Genomic DNA, 17,222 nt, shown 5'->3' with positions numbered 1-17,222 from the left:
TTTGGATGAACAACCAGTGTTCTTAACCTCTGAGCCATCTCCCTAGCCCCATGGTTTTGGTTTTTTGTTTGTTTGTTCATTTGTTTTTTGAGACAGGGTTTCTCTGTGTAGCCTTGCCGTGTGTTCTGGACTAGATTTGTAGACCAGGCTGGCCTCAGACTCACAAAGCTCTGCCTGCCTCTGCCTCACTGAGTGGCTTTGAATTTTTTTTTTTAATTTTTTGTTTATTGGTTTGAGGCAGTAGCTATTGGTTTGAGACAGTAGCTTTGGCTGTCATAGAATTTGCTCTATAGACCAGCCTGGCCTCAAACTCAGAGATCCGTGTGCCTCTGCCTCCTGAGTGCTGGGATTAAAGACATGTGCCGTCGTGAGAGCCTGGTGTGGTTATGTGCACGTGGATAGAGGCTTTGGACCTGGGTTACAGCTCCCTGACATGAACGCTAGGGACTAAACTCGGATTTCCATAGGAACAGTACATGCTCTTAACCTCCGAGCCATCTCTCCAGCCTTTGGTGTTTATGGTTTTAGTCTTGCATTAATGACCCAGCCCAGCTGAGAGCTGATAGGAAACAGTGGGCCGGGCAAAGCTGGCAGATGAAGGTTTTGCCCATTCTCTGATGGGTCCTCAGTGATCTCTTATAACCCAAGGTAGAGCAGGCCAGAGATGCTCTACTCAGACGCTGGCATTCACCAGCATGCAATACCTGATGGCTGCCTGGAGCTTTGGCCCATTGACTCCCTTCTTCCTCAGCACCACCAAGCGCCCCAAGTCCATCGACGACAGTGAGATGGAGAGCCCGGTTGACGATGTGTTCTACCCGGGAACAGGCCGCTCCCCAGCAGCTGGCAGCAGCCAGTCCAGTGGATGGCCCAATGATGTGGATGCAGGTATGGCGTGGCAGTCGCGGTGTGGCGGCCCGTATTTCCCTGTGCCCTCTTTTGCCAGGCGGCACTTACAGGCTCTTGGGCCTAAGGGTGGCAGATCACACTGAAGGAGGGGAATAGGGTGAGGAGCTCAGCTACCGAAGTTGGTAGCTGGCCTGTAGGCAAGGTGAGTAGAGCAGACGGCTACCGAGCCTACAGTGCCATTTATTTAGGGCATGGCCTCTTCTTCATAGGCCCCTTGGCCCTAGAGACCTGCCCTAGAGACTTGCGGTTCCCTGGATTAAATGATTTTTTTCCAAGCTGGGCCCAGGGTTGTATTTGAGGCCTCTGGCTTTCTGAGGCAGGGGCAGCCCTTGTATTGGAAGGTGCTCACAGCATTCCAGGCTCCACCACTAGATGCCAGTAGCAAACATCTACCCCCTCCTTTCGCTGGTTGTTTTTTGTTTTGAGACAGGGCCTAGCTATGTAACAGCCAGGCTGGCCTCAAACTCTGAATGCCCTTACCTCAGTCTCCCAAGCGCTGGGATTGCAGGGTGCTCCACCACATCCGGTTGCCCTTGGATGACTATGAATGTTCACAGACATTGCCAGATGCCCTCAGGGAGAAGGATTTGAGGTGGGCTAACCCTGGCCTTAGGGCCCAGCTTTACAAAGAGGCTCAGAACTGAGGATGGGAGGGCAGAACTGTCATGGGAAGCTAGCAAAGAGCAGAGATTCTAAAGAGCCCAGAGGAAGCAGCCCAGACCTCCCAGTCCTCACTGAGCTAGCTTCCTGTTGGGCCCAGCCACAGGCTGCTCCAGTGCAGGCTGATCACGTGGGTAGCCTAGAAGCACAGAGGGAAGAATATGTGCCCACCAGAAGCTGTGGCTGTCCTTGAGGCCCTGAGACCCACAAGTGTAGACCTGCTATTGTACAGTGCATACAGAACTTGCCCGCTCTAGATAGAGTGGGGACAGTCTGGATGGAGCTAGGGACTGGGCTTCATTGTCTAAGCTGGGGTCTCATCTGACGGCAACTTGTCTTGTGGAGATGGGGCTGAGAGGGCCAGTGCAAGCCCCTGGCTTTGGTTCCATGCAAAGACAGCAAGGCTTACCTCCTGGTCTTGAGCTGAGAGAATGGACTTTGTACTTGGACCCTTGAGAGCACCAGTGGAGACTGTGCTCTGTGGAAAAGTACCCCAGCACAACTGGCGGTCCCTCTCAGGGTCTTCCTGTGGCAGACAGGGCCTGGGCCAATGTGACCTACACACACCCCTGCGGGAGTCCCTGGAGGTGGATAGAGGGAGTTGAGGAGTCTGATGATTGCTATGTCCCAGGTCCCAGGCAGGCTTGCCCTTGGGCAGGCGACATCCTCTGTCTGCAGGGACCGCTGGCTGCTAGGGTACCCCGAGGACCTGCTGACTGCCACTGACTCTCCATGTTCCCGAGAGCCTCTTCACCAGGCTTCTGCAGTCTTCCCTCTGCCTGCTCCACCGCCTGCCATTTCTGTTGCTTCTGGCAGTCCTGCCATGCACTGCACCCCCAGGCCCCTACCCCACAACTTGTCCTTGTTTCCCTGGGCTGCGACAAATCGCCAATTAAGCAGCCCAGCTGCAGGATGGGAACAGCTGGGTAGGCGCTGTGCAGCAGCAGGGACAGCTGTGCACAGCTGGTGGGGCTCTCTCCCTCCTCACCATGCCAGCTATCAGGTGGTACACAGCTGCTGCCAGATAACACCTCTGCTGGTCGCTGGGAGCTCGCCCTCCCCCCCCCTCGCCACCTCTTTCTGCGGCTGAAACTCTGGGTCTCTATTCTGTAGCTCCCCTTTCACATCAAAACCAACTAGATTTAATCCGTCAAAGACCGCAGTTCAAAGTCTGCCTCACCACCACCTTGCCTGGTCAGTCTCAGCATGGCCTGGAAGCTCAGCCCAAGACAAGACATACCAAAAGACTGTGCCCCTGGGAGCCCCGCTTGCCAGCCTGTAACTTGGATGCTTTGCATACGAGGCAGGGATGACGTTGGCTTGCAATCTCTGGCTCTCAGAGGCAAAGCCCAAACAGGATCATTTTGTGCCCCTGTCTCTGGCTGAATGCCACCCTCACCTTTGGCACCAGGGCAGAGAAGAACCCCGCTCTCTGAGCCCTGTGGCCAGGGCAGTCCTTGCCCTCTGGCTCTGTCCCCAGGGTTCTCCCAGCTCTCTGCCCTCCTCCCACCCCCCCGACTTTGGCCTTTGTTCGCTTGTTGCACCACTGGGGGAGGGGGGTCCTCTAACTATGCTTTCCCTTTTCCTTTTCTCCAGAAAAGGAGCTTTGACTTCTTCAAGCCAGAGTATTCCAGGGCTCAGGGCACCTTATCACAGACCCCAGCCTGTGCCTCTCACCCTTGTCCTCTGACCTCTTTCATGGCCCATCACTCCTCGTTCTCCAGCTGGCTCCCGTGGGCTCCTCATGTGTCTTTTCCTAGATGCTAGCCCTGCACCTCCTTTAATTCCCCTGCCAACCGTCAGGAAGCGCAATGCCTTCCTTTGCCACCCTTGCCCAGCATCCTCTTCCCCCGTGTTACCAGGGGCCTCATTTTCCTCTTTGCAGAAGCAACCATAGCCAGATTGCACCCCTGAGGTCAGGCCACAGGAGGAGCAGAGCAGGGCCCGAGGCGGAGGAAGGGCTGCTGGGCACTGAGGAGAGAAGGAGCAGGCTGCTTTGCTGGCTGCCCACCCCAGCCAGCTAAACCTGCGTGTCGCTGCTTCCTCCCCCCAGGCCCTGCTTCTCTAAAGAAGTCAGGAAAGCTGGACTTCTGCAGCGCCCTCTCCTCTCAGGGCACTTCCCCACGCATGGCTTTCACCCACCACCCGCTGCCTGTGCTTGCTGGAGTCAGACCAGGTGAGAGATGGGGGCGGGGCTTGAGGGGACACTGCGGGGAGGCAGCCACAGCAAAGGGCAGCTGGCCAGGGCTCACTCCAAGTGATGGATCTGGGCTACCTGAGTGGGTCGTGGCACAGCAGTGGGGAGACATGGGGTGGGCAGTGTACTTCTGAGAACCAGGCTTGCCCACTCTGTTCTTTCCCCTCCCACGTGCTAACTCTGGCTGTAAGTCTATGCTGGGTGCATGTTTTGCACATGCTCACTGGGAGCTGCATGCAGCCTCCCCCTCCCCCACCAGCAAGTAGTTGAGCCAAGTTGCTTTCCTGTGGATTGGAAAGAGCACTGCTCAGCAGTCCAGGTTCCTGGTGTCTGTCCTAGGGCAAACTGTCACCTAATCTGGGCTTCCCTGCCTTTCCCAGAGATGAAGGGCTGGGCCAAAAGGACAAGTGGCTCGCCATGGAAAAGACTGTCCTGCCACTTTGAGGGCACATCTCTCCAGGCCCTGCGAAGATGCTGGCTCTTCCTGAGGGTGGAGTCAGACAGGACACTTGGGAACCTGGCTCTCCCTCACTGCTCCTTTCCTCCCTCAGTACCCATCTGGCAGAAAGGCCTGGCCTTTGTTTGCACATGGCCCTGTGTCTGCCATGCTTCTCTTCTCTTCTACAGGACACAACAGGGAGGTTTACCTCCCAGCTTCCTCCTTGGGGCCTCCTGGCTTAGAGCCCAGAGGCAGCCAGCGCTGGGGCAGGGTGTGGTGGCCACAAGGTGGGGGCAGGGAGCCCAGGCCCTGTGCAGGCAGTGGGAGGGAGGCAGGCTCCACTCTGCTGCACTCCATTTTTATGAACTCCAGAGAGAAGCCAAGTTTCCTCAGCCCCCTAATGAAACTGAGAGCAAGAGTGAGCTGATTGGAAACAGACGGGAGGGGGAGAACTTGGGGAAGAGATGAGGCCTGTACAGGGGTAGGAACTGTGAGTGCATAGTGAAGGAGGCCCGTGCATCCCACTTATACATTTGAAGCTGTGTGTGTACAGGTGTCCACCCTGAGCAGGCAGGGCCTGTCTGTCCAGAGTCCCTGGAGCCATGGAATCCTGTTGTCTGTCCTTTAGGAAAGCTCACATCTAGGGCAGGGCAAGTGAGGTGTTTGCCAAGGGTGCAAGAAAGAAAAGATGAAAAAACAAAACAAAACAAAACAAACAAACAAAAAAAACAAACAAAAAACAACCAAACCAAAAATAAAAAAAAATTAAAAAAAGACCCTCAATCCTTCAGATAAGTAATATATTAATGTGTTATTTCTAAAAACAAAACAAAACCAAAAAACAGTTGCAAAACATAGGATGAGGCCAATTCCTGAAATCCCACACAGGGGAGGCTGAGACAGGAGGATCAAGAATTTGAGGCTGTATGACTCTGTTTCAAAAAAGAACAAATTAAGAACAAAAGCTTACAACAAGGAAATAACGTAACCGTTTGCTGGGACAGTAGCTCAGTGGCAAAGCTCCACCAGCATGCATGGACCCAAGTTCAATCCCCGGTAATGCAGAAACAAAAGAAAATCAACCAACCAAAACAGACAACGTAAAAGCAGCCAGACACAAGCTCCTAGTCCAAGCATTAGGAAGTAGAGGCAAGAGGATCAGGAACTCAAGGCCATCAAGGTCAAGTTCAGCCTGGGCTACAAGAAGCCCTATCCCAACAAACAAACAAGAAAAGCAACCTCCTGGCCAGGTGTGGTGGCACACACCGTTAGCCCCACAGACAGAGGCAGGCGGCCCTCCGTAAGTTAGGCCAACCCGGCCAGCAGAGCTAGTGCAGGACAGCCAGGCTGCACAGGGAATCCCTGTCTTGAGGAAAAGAAAAGTAACCCGACAGTTTTAAACAGCCCCAGCCCTGCACTTGGAGCTTGCTGTTCACCTGCCCCACCTCACCCCAGCCTGGCACCAGTCAGACACTATTTATAGACGCAAGCAGCTGGCCCTCAGGTACTACCTGCCAGTTTATTTTTTATTTATTTTTATTGCATTGAAAATGATTTTTTCAGTTTAGATGACTGAGGGGTTTTGTGCCTGGCACAGTGCTTATGCCCCACCCCACCTCTTCCTCGGGATCCGCTACTGCATCTTCTTTCCGTGTGGCTGCTCTGACACCCTTTTCTCTCCCTGCCTGTGTGCACACAGGGAGCCCCCGGGCCACAGCATCAGCGCTGCACTTCCCTTCCACGTCCATCATCCAGCAGTCCAGCCCGTATTTCACACACCCAACCATCCGGTACCACCACCACCATGGGCAGGACTCGCTCAAGGAGTTTGTGCAGTTTGTGTGCTCTGACGGCTCGGGGCAGGCCACGGGGCAGGTGAGTCCAGAGGGCGCAGGAGGCCCCGTAACCCCATCTATGTGTCTGCCTGTCTGTCAGTCAGTCCATCTGTCTGTCTGTCTGAGGGCTCACAAGGAGAGGGCCAAGAGTCAGGAGCGTATGCGGAGCTGGAGCAGCAGAGAACCCGCAGAATCAGCCGTGTGGTCAGTTTTGGCGGGCTTGGGGCCAGGGTCTTTCATTGTGTTAGGGCCTCTCTATTAGGGCTGGGGAGGTGGGGCAGCTTGCCTCCCAGCAGGGGCTCCTGCCCTTCCTGTTGACCCTTGGTTCCCAGTAGGAAGGAGCATATAATTTGTCCAATCTAGGCCTTGGACCCTCACCTCTCCAAAAATCTCAAGGGTCAAGAATTTGACAGACTCTGGACCTGGGTTTGCCTGGCTCATCACTGTTGACATTTGGACTGTTGATTCTCCATGGTGTGAGGCTTCCCAGCACTCTGTGGGGCAGGGGATCATTCCTCCCTCCCCTCCCCTCCCCTCCCCCCGACAGGTCCCAGGAGTACCTCCTTCTTCTGGGTTATGGCTGTCAAGTCTGTCTCCTCTGGCTTTCAGTGAGGCCCATGTGAGAAGCCTGTGTGAAGATTCCTACGCCAGGACTCTTAACTAAGGGCTCCTACATGGTTATGGTTAGAGCAAAGGCCTTCTGGCCCACAGTCCGTGGGACAATGGGGCTCCCCGTGGCTTCCTTCTCCACTAGCCAGCTCCAGGGCCTGGTCTAAACTCAAGGTACTCAGCAAAGGAATTATACAGAAAGATAATGGGCCAGAGATGCTGACAGGACGTGCTCGGTCTCTAGGGGTCATGTGAGATGGGACTTGGTAGTCCAGACTTCTGGGGAGTTCTGCAGCCCAGCAGCATGAAGACTCCCCAGCTCTTCTCTCAGAAGCCTGGCCATGAGAAGTCGGCAGGAGGATGCCAGGGGCTTGGAAAGCAGGTCTGGAGAGGTGCTCTGGAAGCCCACGCCAGAGGCAGTCCAGGGGACAGCAGTGGTCCTCTGTTGCCTTGATGTGCTCTGGGAAGAATGGCTGTTCTCTGGTTCTGGAGTATGACTGGGCTGGGCTAGGGTCTGCATCCTGGCTCCCTGTCCATCCTGGGACCGGTCCTTTTTTCTGTGTCTTTGCTCCCCTCATCCCCACCCTTCTGCTGTCCTCATCTTCTTCCCTACTTTACTCCACAAGGGTTTCTCTTGCTGACTCTACAGCTGAGCACATTGGTGGCTTTCCTGACTCTCTGCCCATGTTAGGGGAATAGAGGGGTAGAACTGACTCCTGATTGCCACTCCAGAGATAGAGCAGACTCCAGAGGGATGTCTGCCTGGCCTGATCTTTCACTTGCAGAGGCAGGCAGATTTGGAGTCCAGATGAGCAGGACCTAGGAACTTTAGGTCAATGCAAAGAGCCATCTCTAACCACAGAGCAGGGAGATCCTCTCAGGACTTCCTCTGTGACCTGAGGCCGAGAAAAAAGCCTGCTGCAGGAACCCACAGGGCTTCTGAGGAGAGGCTCGAGAGGCACACTCACGCTGGGGAAGAGGCTGGCTTATTGGAAAACAGAGACTATGCTGCTCTCCCTGGCCACAGTCGAGCTACAGTCCTCAGACTTAGTAGATGTGAAAAGCCACCCAGAGTCCTCTGCTCATTTCAGCAAAAGTGGAGCCCAAGTGTCCACCAAGGTCCTGTTCCCAGATTGCTGGCTAGAGCTCCCACTTTAAGAACCACTGACCTAGAGCACCTGCCTGGCCACCTCAGGAACCCCAGGTTACAGACCAGCTTTTCAGGACAAGTATCCATACAGGGAAAATTACAGACTGTTAGAAAAGGGGTCCCAGGCACCCTAATATTTCATTCTTCCATCCCAGTCTAGGGTACTTGTTTTGAAAGTCACATGGAAAAGGCACTCATGGTGATGCAAAAGACAGGAGGCAGGGTCCTAGCTAGCAGTGTTCCAGGACTGGTGATGGTCCAATGGGGATGATGACTCAGGGAGGCAGGAATGCCACCATCTGTAAGAGGCAAGTGTTGGGCCAGCTTGTAAACCCCTTTCAGCCCCGACTCAGCTCCTGAGGTCATGCAGAGCCGAAGACTTTGAAATTGTAATACCTTGATTTGTATCCCAGCTAGTACTCAGATGTTCCAGGCCTGATGAAAGTTACTTCTAGAAATATGTCTGAACATGATGACTAGCCCATCAGGTGGGGCACTCTTGCAGGAGTCAGGCTCTGGAAGAGGCAGAGGCCTCTATGCTGTGTCCTAGATGCTTAGAGCCCACGGAGAAGCTATGAGGCTGTGATCTGTGGGGCTGTTCCATTTCCTGCCTGGGGGGGGGGAATGGGATGGGAGCCAGACAGGCCACAGACATGAGGGGAGAGGCTGCTGCTTGGCTCTCACTGGTACCCCTGCAGAGCTGGAGAGCGTGCCCTTTGGTCCTGATGCTTTGGAGAACCAAAGAGTCACTCTCTAGAAAGGTATCTGGCACAAAAGACTCCTGTCCAGGTCACAGGGATGCCGTGCAGCCACTGGCTGTCTCCTCCAGATGCTCTGAGTGCAGGGATGGCAGAACGAAGCATGTGGGGGAATAGTGTGCCAGATCTAGCACGTCATTAGGGATAAAGGCTGGTGGCTAGAAGAACCAGAGCCCTGGATCAGGCGTGACTGAAGTGGAGCAGGAGCTGGGCATGGCAGTGCATGCCTGTAATCCCAGCGTTGGGGAGGTGGAGGCAGGAGAATCAGATGTTCACTTAAGTGTTTGTCAGGCGAGTGTGATGACCTAAGTCTGAAAGGACAGTGCAGTCCCACTTGAGGCAGAATCCCTGGGGCCCTGCCTCCTACAAGCAGGACTTGAGTGCCACATGAGTCTGTGGCATGCTGGAGCCCGGGCAACAGCTGCTGCCGCCACTCTGCTGAAGGCGGAGGGTGCCCAGGAAGAAGGGAGACCAGCATGATTCCAAGAATCTGGCTGGTCCCTGTGTGGCTCTGTAGTGCTTTCAGAGCAGGCTTTGAGGGGTACAGGAAGGAGCTTCAGGCAGGGACCTCTGGGGTGAGCAGGTCTGTACTATGACCCCTCCCTCCCTCAGCCTGAGTTCTGCAAAGTCCAGGGAGCACAGAATGGGAAATGCCTGGGACAAAAGATGGGGTGTGGTCAGTGAGGGGCTTAGTGAACCTTGGGGAGAGTGTGCCATGCTTCTTAGACAGAGGGACATTTGGGAGAGAGCTGAGCTAACTTGCTCTTAGAGAAGAGGGCTCACGAACTTGCCGAGGCTCTTGGGCCAGACAGATAGGGCTCTGCCTCCAGGCATGACCAAGTGACTTTGGGTGAACCACTTTCCTGTACAGAACTTCACTGGATTCAGCTGTAGAATGGGTAGACTAACACTTCCTTTACATCACAGTTTCCCAGAGACAGTGCCGTTAGCTCTGAGTGGAGGATGGACTTCCATCCTGTGAGCTAGAGGATATAGATTTGAAGCCACCCACTTGATGCCAAAAGCATCTTCTAGGCCTCAAGTGGCTCTAGGTATTGCCAGCGTTTTCACGTAGGGGGAGCAGAATGGCCCCGAGGTGAGAACTGTTCCGATGTGAGTAATCGGAAGGTCAGACACAGCATGAGTACAATGCCTGGGCCAAGGCTAGACACCCAGGGCACTGAGTAGAGCCAGTCACTATCCAAGCAGAGGTGGCCCCACTCCCTGACCCCTTCAATCTCTTTGTTGTCAGCCAAGTGAGTGAGGACAGAATGGTGGTGCTATCTGGAGACATCAGGTGGGAGGGGCTGTTTCCTGGGATTTGTCCTCCCATAGGAGGAGCACTGGCCGGGACAGTGGTGCACGCTAATAATACCAGCGCTCAGGATATGGAGGCAGGAGAATTGCCAGTGTAAGGGCAGCTGAGAGAGAAAGACCTCCCTAGGACTTGTGCCTGAGTGGACAGAAGTACTGAAGTTTGCTCCATAGGAAAAGAAGAGCTGGGGCCAGGCCTCCCCGCGTCTGAGCTGCTGCAGGTGGGCATTGAGGGCTGTGTCCCAAGCATCAGGAGGCATGTTCCAGGTCTCTCCAGGGAAACTGCGCCTGCCAGTGGCTGGGGAGCCTGTGGTGTGTACTTTCCCTGAAGCCTTGAAGCTGACCCAGGCACGGTCAGGCGTGAGTCCTGGAGGAGAAACGCAAGTTTGAGGCCAAAGAGGGCACAAAGGACAAGGACTGGATCTTGGTGGCAGAAGGTCCCTGGCTCCTGAGGGCATGCAGTATCAGGGACTCACTCTTGGAAAACGTCACAGAAGTTGGAGCCACCAATGGCATATTTTCCTCGCTGGCTGATCTTTATAGGAAAGGCCAGTGGCCCAGTGTTCGCAGAACAGGATCTGCCGGAGATAGAACGGAGGGTGAGCTTCACAGTGCTGATGGCCGCCTGAGCCAGGCTCCCCATGGGGTGGATATTGGCAAGCCTGTGGGTCTTGGCAGGTCAGCCAGCCCCACTTAGGCCCATGAGGGAGTGTGTCTTTGGGACCTTGGAGGTGCTGGCTTTTCTTTCCTACCATGAGCATGACTGTTCTAGGTGTAGTGATGTGTTCATTTCTATACCTAGAACATGTTCTTTAAAATTGACAAATCAGCCAGGTCTGGTGGTACACACCTTTAAACCCAGCCCTTGGCAGGCGGAGGCAGTGGCTCTCTGTGATTTTGAGGCCATCCTGGTCTACATGGTGAGTTTGAAGCCAGCCAGAGCTACACAGTAAGATCCCATCTTAAAAAAATAAAAAAGAAAGAAAAATGAGGAATCACCCGTCGGACACTCCCCTTCTTCCCTCCCACTACTTCATAAGAGGAAAAAAGAAAGAAAGAGGCAGAGAGAAACACCCAGGAGACCAAATAGAGGCCTCACACCCTCCTCCATTCTGTGCCTAGAGGGAAGGACCCTCCCTCCCAATCCTGCATCTTCCATCGGGAGCGCCAGCTCTCAGGAGCAAGTGGCCGGCCGCGCAGGGGAGCGTGTGTCTGTGTGTGATGTGCCTTCATGCGTCACTCTATTTATGTTGTTCGCAGCCCAACGGTAGCGGCCAGGGCAAAGTCCCGGGGTCATTTTTGCTACCGCCGCCGCCTCCAGTGGCCAGACCTGTGCCCCTTCCTATGCCTGATTCCAAAACCACCAGCACGGCCCCAGACGGCGCCGCCTTGACTCCTCCATCACCTTGTAAGTGGACGATGAAACCGAAACCACAGCGCCCAGCATCCCTGGCCCATCTACACAGTCTCCACTGCAAAGAGAGGAGCGCCCCCTCCCAACAAAGCCCCTGCCCAGAGTGCCTCAGAGCCTCCCACCGGACGGACGAGCAGGGTTGAGCCCTGGCCATGGCCTCTTGGGCCTCAGTTATACCGGCCAGCACCCCATGAGCCCTGCCCACTGCTCCCAGCCAGGCCCTGGCCCAGGCCCCCCTGGGGGGCGGGAGGGAGAGTGCAGTGGGGCACTGGGCCGGGGGTGCTGGCGCGGGTAGGGGGGCGGGAGGCACAGCCATGCCATCTTCATGCCTGATTGCTGCTTTTGTTTTTGTTTTTGTTTTTTTGTTTTTTGATTTTTTTGGTTTTGTTTTTCAATTTTTTGTTGTTGTTGTTGTTGTTTTGTTGTTCCCTTACACACACTAAAAAAAAAAAAATTAAGTGTGACCACAAGGTGATGCCACTGCCATCTCTTTTTGCCCCTTACCTCCATCTGGCCCCTTTGGGTCTCTGAAGATGCAGGAAGCTACTTCCAACCCTTCTTTCCTCAGTCTCCCGTTTGGTTTCTTCCTCCTCTTCTTCCTCTTCTTCTTCTTTTTCTTCTTTCCTTTTCTCCCCTCTTCCCATCCTTCCTTCCCTTCTTCCCCCTCAATTCCTTTCCCAGGTTGTAAGTTCCAAGGAAAAGGGAGGTTACTGGGTCCCGGCTTACTTCATCTTTTTCTTTCTCCCCCTCCCTTCCTTCCTTTTTTCCTTTAAATCCAATGACAAATGTTGCCAAAGAGAAGAGAAGAAAACTCTTAAATGGAGAGGTCCCAGCTAGACCCGACGTGAAGGAAAGGCGAAGGCAGAAGGCGCGCTGTCTTGGGCTGGGACGGGTGGGCAGAGGTCTGAGCTGGAGCTGTGCAGCAGAGGGTGGGAGGGTGGTCCATGTCAACACTCCTGTCGTTCGCGCTGTCTCTTCTTCTCTCCCGTGGTTTGAGTTCTCCCCCCTCCCGCCCTCTCCATGTCATCTTCTCATTTGCATATGCCATTAGACCTGATCATAGTCACTGGAAGTGGGCAGAGTGGGGAAGGGAGCTAGGCTAGAGCACACTTCTGGAGAAGGGGGGACAGAAACTGGTGAGCAGGTCCTGGATGTGTTTGGCACGGACAGGGGTGGGCTTCCCAGACAAACTCTGACACTCGGTTTTCCCCCCGGGAGTGCTTCCCAACTGTCATGTTCAACTGGATATCCCAGAAGAGCTCAAGGGTATTGGGTTCATTTTGTCCCCTGGGGCACTGGACAGCTGCCCCCCAGGTGGCGGGGCTTTGGGGCTCTGTCTGTAGCCTCTTCCTCTGTCACCTGGCCTGGTGCACTGGCAGGAAGAGAGTAGCATGGGCCGCAGCCTTTCTACCACACAAGCCGGGCAGCCAGGCCACAGGTTCTTTTGTGACCACTCTTGCTGGCTCAGCCCTCCACTGGACCCCTGTGAGTTCCCGAGCCACTTGCCAGCCGGTGGGACTGCCCAAGGTGGTAAGTGGTGCAGCGCCCAGCGAGACCGTGGGGTTGGAGAGGTGGCCTGGGTGAGAGGACCGTGCTCTCACCTCACCTGCCGAGCCCCACCTCTGCACTGCCCCTCGAGAGCGGAAAAGTCAGGGACTCCACCAGTCAATCTGGTGCTAAGCATTGTCTCAGCAGTGGGCAGAACTAGGCCCAAGGAACTTCAGCTGCAGGCTCAAGGGCCCTTCCTCACCCCAGCCTTGACAGGCTGAGGCAGGAGAGTATGCGTGTGGTCAGTGAGAGGAAGGGCTTGGAGCCTGGTCTCCCAAGCTCTAGCCCCTCACTCATCCTTCCTGCTGCCAGCCTACGCTGCAGCACATCTAACCTAGTTTCTCCCTTTCTCAGCCGCCCAGAGGGGCAGTGCCCAGGCGGGCCCCGTAGCCTGACCTGGTCTCTCCCTCTCTCCTCACTCCCCTGCTCCTCACAGCATTCACAACGACAGGCGCCTCCTCTGCCAACCGGTTTGTCAGCATCGGACCCCGGGACGGCAACTTTCTGAACATCCCACAGCAGTCTCAGGTAGGAGATGCTCCATGCATGCAGAGGTGCGCACAGCGGGGCACACCTTGGGATGAGAAGAGAAACCCAGATCTTGGGGAGGGCTGTTCGCAATGAGCTGCACGCCCAGGCTTCTGCCCAACTGAGCAGCCTCCCTAGGCAGCCTCAGGCTCCCTGGCTAATCAACTAATTGGATAATTAGCTCTAACAGCCCTGGACCTGGGAGAGGCAACCCAAGGCTAGAGGCCTCTGGGCTGTCCTGGTAGAGCAAAGATGAAAGTCTGAGGCGCTGACTAGGAAGAAAGCCCTATCTTCTGGATCTCTTCCTGCCCTGCCTAGCCCCTGGCCAGCCCGAGGAAGCCTTAGCTTTCCCTGTTTCCCTGGCATTAGGTGGAATAGATGAAGGTGTGGAAGGGACAAAGTAGGTCTAGTGGGCTGCATGCCCAGAGACTGGCATCGAGGGCAGGGTAGGGCTGGCTGCAGTCCTGGAGGCCTCTTCCATAAGTCCCACAAGTCCCATTAGGAGGAAAGTCAGACTGCTGGAGCCCCCAGTACCCACAGACACCACCCCCCACTCCTCAAAAAGAGACAAGCCAAACTTGCCTGCCAGCATGGGCCCCCCCCTCCCCGAGCAGACTACCTTGCAATTCGTGTGTGTGCACACGTGCCCACATGGACGTCTCCTGCGTGCCTGCATCTGGAAGGTGAGAAGAGCGGGCACCACCCAGGGTCCTTAGAACACAGGGGTCACCCACTCAGGAGTAGGCCAGGGGCAGCTTTAAAGGGCCAGGGCTTTCTAGAAAGAACACACAGATATTCTTCTTTTTGTAAATTTTATATATATATGAAAAAACAACAACAACAACAAAAACAAAACCAAAACAGTTCCTTGCCGGCTTCCTCAGCCCTGGGAAAGCTGCTCCTGCTCAGAGCCTCAGGGCCACCGCTGCTGTCTCCTGCCCCGCCTCTGCTGAGGCCCCAGTCTAGAGAAAGTTGGTGGATGCAAGTTTTGTGTCTGTGGTTTGAGGGTCTTTTCTTTTTCTTTCTTTCTTTCTCTTTAATACACACACACAACTTAGTCAAACTTCAAACTTCGGAGCTCCCTAGTGGTGAGGAGGGGAGGAGAAGGGAACTTCAACCCCCTCCAGCCTCCCACCCCCTTTCCCCAGAGTCACGTCTGACCCGTCTGGTTTCCAGGAGCAACCAGACATGATGTAACACCCAGATGAACTTGAACTTGGGGGTGTTGAGAAGAAAAACAATGGCTCCGAGCAGGGTCTGGAGCCAGCCCCCTCTGCTCTGTGCCAGGGAGGCCGAGAAAGCTCTGCTGGCAGAAGGTGGGAGGGGGTGCCAGAGGAAGGGACAGCAGGCGGGCCGCCCCTCCCAGCTCTGGGCTGGCACCGGGAGAAGGGCTCCATTGCTCCCTCCCGCTCCCGCTCCCCCTGCTGCCGCTCCTGCTCTGCAGTGCAGTGCCTGCTCTTGCTCCTCGGCTGTGAGGACCCTCCCTCTCTCTTGGCGTTTGCCTCCTTCACGTTCCCTGCTCACTTTACTTGGATGTTTTGAGGCCAAGTCAGAGTTTTAGGCCAGTTTGTCTCTCTTCCTCACTGCATTACTGTTTCAGGTAGGGAAACGAGCCTTAGCCTGGTCCAGGGCCCTTGACCAGGCAGGTGTGTCTGGGGGATCTTAGGGAGATGGAAGTTACACACTCCCAGCGCAGGAACCCATGGGCCTAGGGGCAGGCAGGCGGCTGTAGGGGGACAATCAGGAGTGGTTTCCACAGTAACCAGTGACTTTAGCTGATCCTTGGAGCACCAGATGGAGACAGAACAATAGAATGAGGGAAGAAAAGAAAATTTTAGCAATTTTATCATTCCCTACACAGTGCTTTTTACTTAGTTTTAATCAATTTTGGGCCTGGCTTGGAAAGCAGGAGAGGGGTAAGCAGAAAAAGCTGCCTGGCCTTGACAGCAGACTGGTGCTCCTGGGGCCTGTGTGGAGGCCCTACTAAATTCCTGTTGCAGGCCTTAAAATGGAGTCTTCATTCTCCAATGAGCCCCCCACTCTTGAGCCTATAAAGCCGCATAGTACAGGAAACTCCGAGGGGCCAGCTCCGACCGTGGTGCGGGCCCCACCGTGTCCCAGGTGTTTGTTAGGGAAGCAGAGGAAAGGGTGGGTCCCATGGCCTGGAGCAGTAGGAGCCCGGGTTAGCCATCCCCAGGGCCCCAGAGGATGCCAGAGCTGGAAGCCCAGAGTGCCACTACTGACCTCCTCCCTTTGTGCAGAAGCTCAGCCCTGGGTTTCCACCTCAGCTTTTCAGGGCCTTAGCTGGCTTTTAATGAGTGGACAAGTGGGACTTTGAGCAGCTGCTAGAGAACCTACAGCGGGAGGCAGGCCTTCACACATCCCACAGGCGCTCAGCCTTGCTGGTAGGCAGTACCCTTTGCTGTGCAGCCCACAATTCTGGGATGTGCATCCTTTGCTCTCTCCTCCTCGTGAGCACTGGCACATGTCGGGGTGTGCACTGACATTAATTAGAGAAAAGCTTGGGGCTGGAGAGAGAGCTCTGTGGCAGGACACTCACCTGACATTCCCGAGGGCCTAGGCTCAGTCTGTGGACCTAGCTGCAGGCCACATTTCCAGAGCTCACGCTCAGAAACCAGGCAGCAGAAAATTCTAGAGGGCCTGTGAAGGTCAAGCGTTATTTTTACTTGCGAGTGTGTGCACTCGTGCACATGAGTACCTACACATGTGTGAGCACATGCGTGCATGCTCGTGGAGGTCAGAAGACAGTTCTGTCCAGTCACTTCTTTCTTTCCACCTTTAGGTTTAGGGCTGAAGTCAGGTCACAGGGCTTGCATGCTGGCACGAAAGGAGCAAGATCTGCGCTTCTCTGACGCCATCGCTAATTCTTGTATTTAGCCGTCCCCATTCACAGGGGCACCTATTGGAGTCCTATCCCAGAGCAGGAGGGTTTGGCTTTTTAATAGAGTTGGAACCCAGGGCCTCAGATACGCTAGGCAAGGCCACACTCCTCGCCCAATAGTGGTGAGATTTCTATTTCTGTTTTGCTTTTGAGCCAGGATCTCACCATGTAATCTAGGTTGGCCTCAAACTTGGTCCCCTTGTGTAGTCACCTGGGTGTGGAATTACTAGCAAGTTTCATCACACCTGGGTCCAATGGTATTTTCTGTTTGTCTGAGTTTTGAGACAGGGACTGACTCTGTAGCCTAGGCTGGCCTGGGACTCACTGTAAAGTCCCGATTGTCCCCAAATTCCAAACAATCCTCTTGCCTCAGCCTCCTAAGTGCTAAGATTACAAGCATAAGCCACTGGTTTTGGCCTCTGATAGTGTGTTTGTTTATTTTTGAGACAGAGTGTCTCAATGTAACCCTGGCAATCCTGGAACTCACTATGTAGACCAGGCTGGCCTCCAACTCACAGCAATCTACCTACTGGGATTAAAGTCATGCATGGCCATGAATGGCTCCAGTAGTATTTTAAATATTGGAAAAATTCACATGAAATTCTGCCTGGATCATTGGCTTTTTTTTTTTTTAATTGGTCACTCGGTTGCCTGGTGCCTTCCCCCCAACTTAGCAGGCTGGACTCCAGCTAGGCAGAGCACAGGCATTTCTGTGCAGCCTCCTCACGATTGCCACATGTGCAGTAGATAGGAGCACAGGCTCTTACCCACCCTCTGCATTTATCTGAGGGCTTCGACCTCAAGCAGGTCAGCATTCTGTATGTACCTGGTGTCAGCATGGGCTTGGGACAAGATGGGACAAGATGGAACGAGGCAGTATCTGGTGTGTACATATATAGTCTGTCTGGTGTATGTGTGTGTGTGTGTGTGTGTGTGTGTGTGTGTGTGTGTGTGTGTGT

The 17,222-nt window shown here is 54.6% G+C and overlaps 1 protein-coding gene across 7 annotated transcripts in view; it reads left to right on the top strand.

The window, feature by feature from the left end:
- The window catches only part of Nfix (nuclear factor I X), an 82,066-nt gene that overhangs the window by 59,925 nt on the left and 4,919 nt on the right, over nt 1-17,222 (top strand). For 4 of the 7 annotated variants that reach the window (XM_055620800.1, XM_055620795.1, XM_055620799.1 and 1 more), the window contains 5 exons: nt 752-888; nt 3,623-3,745; nt 5,905-6,080; nt 11,132-11,279; nt 13,270-13,361. In XM_055620800.1, coding sequence (XP_055476775.1) covers nt 752-888; nt 3,623-3,745; nt 5,905-6,080; nt 11,132-11,279; nt 13,270-13,361 — 676 coding nt within the window. The remainder of the gene's footprint in view (nt 1-751; nt 889-3,622; nt 3,746-5,904; nt 6,081-11,131; nt 11,280-13,269; nt 13,362-17,222) is intronic. The other 3 variants (XM_055620796.1, XM_055620797.1, XM_055620798.1) reach the window with 3 other exon arrangements.

The sequence above is a fragment of the Psammomys obesus genome, unplaced genomic scaffold, assembly GCF_907164565.1.
Source record: "Psammomys obesus unplaced genomic scaffold, mPsaObe1.curated_primary_1811, whole genome shotgun sequence".
In the NCBI taxonomy this organism is placed as follows: Eukaryota; Metazoa; Chordata; class Mammalia; order Rodentia; family Muridae; genus Psammomys; species Psammomys obesus.
This window is presented reverse-complemented; position numbering and strand designations above follow the sequence as displayed.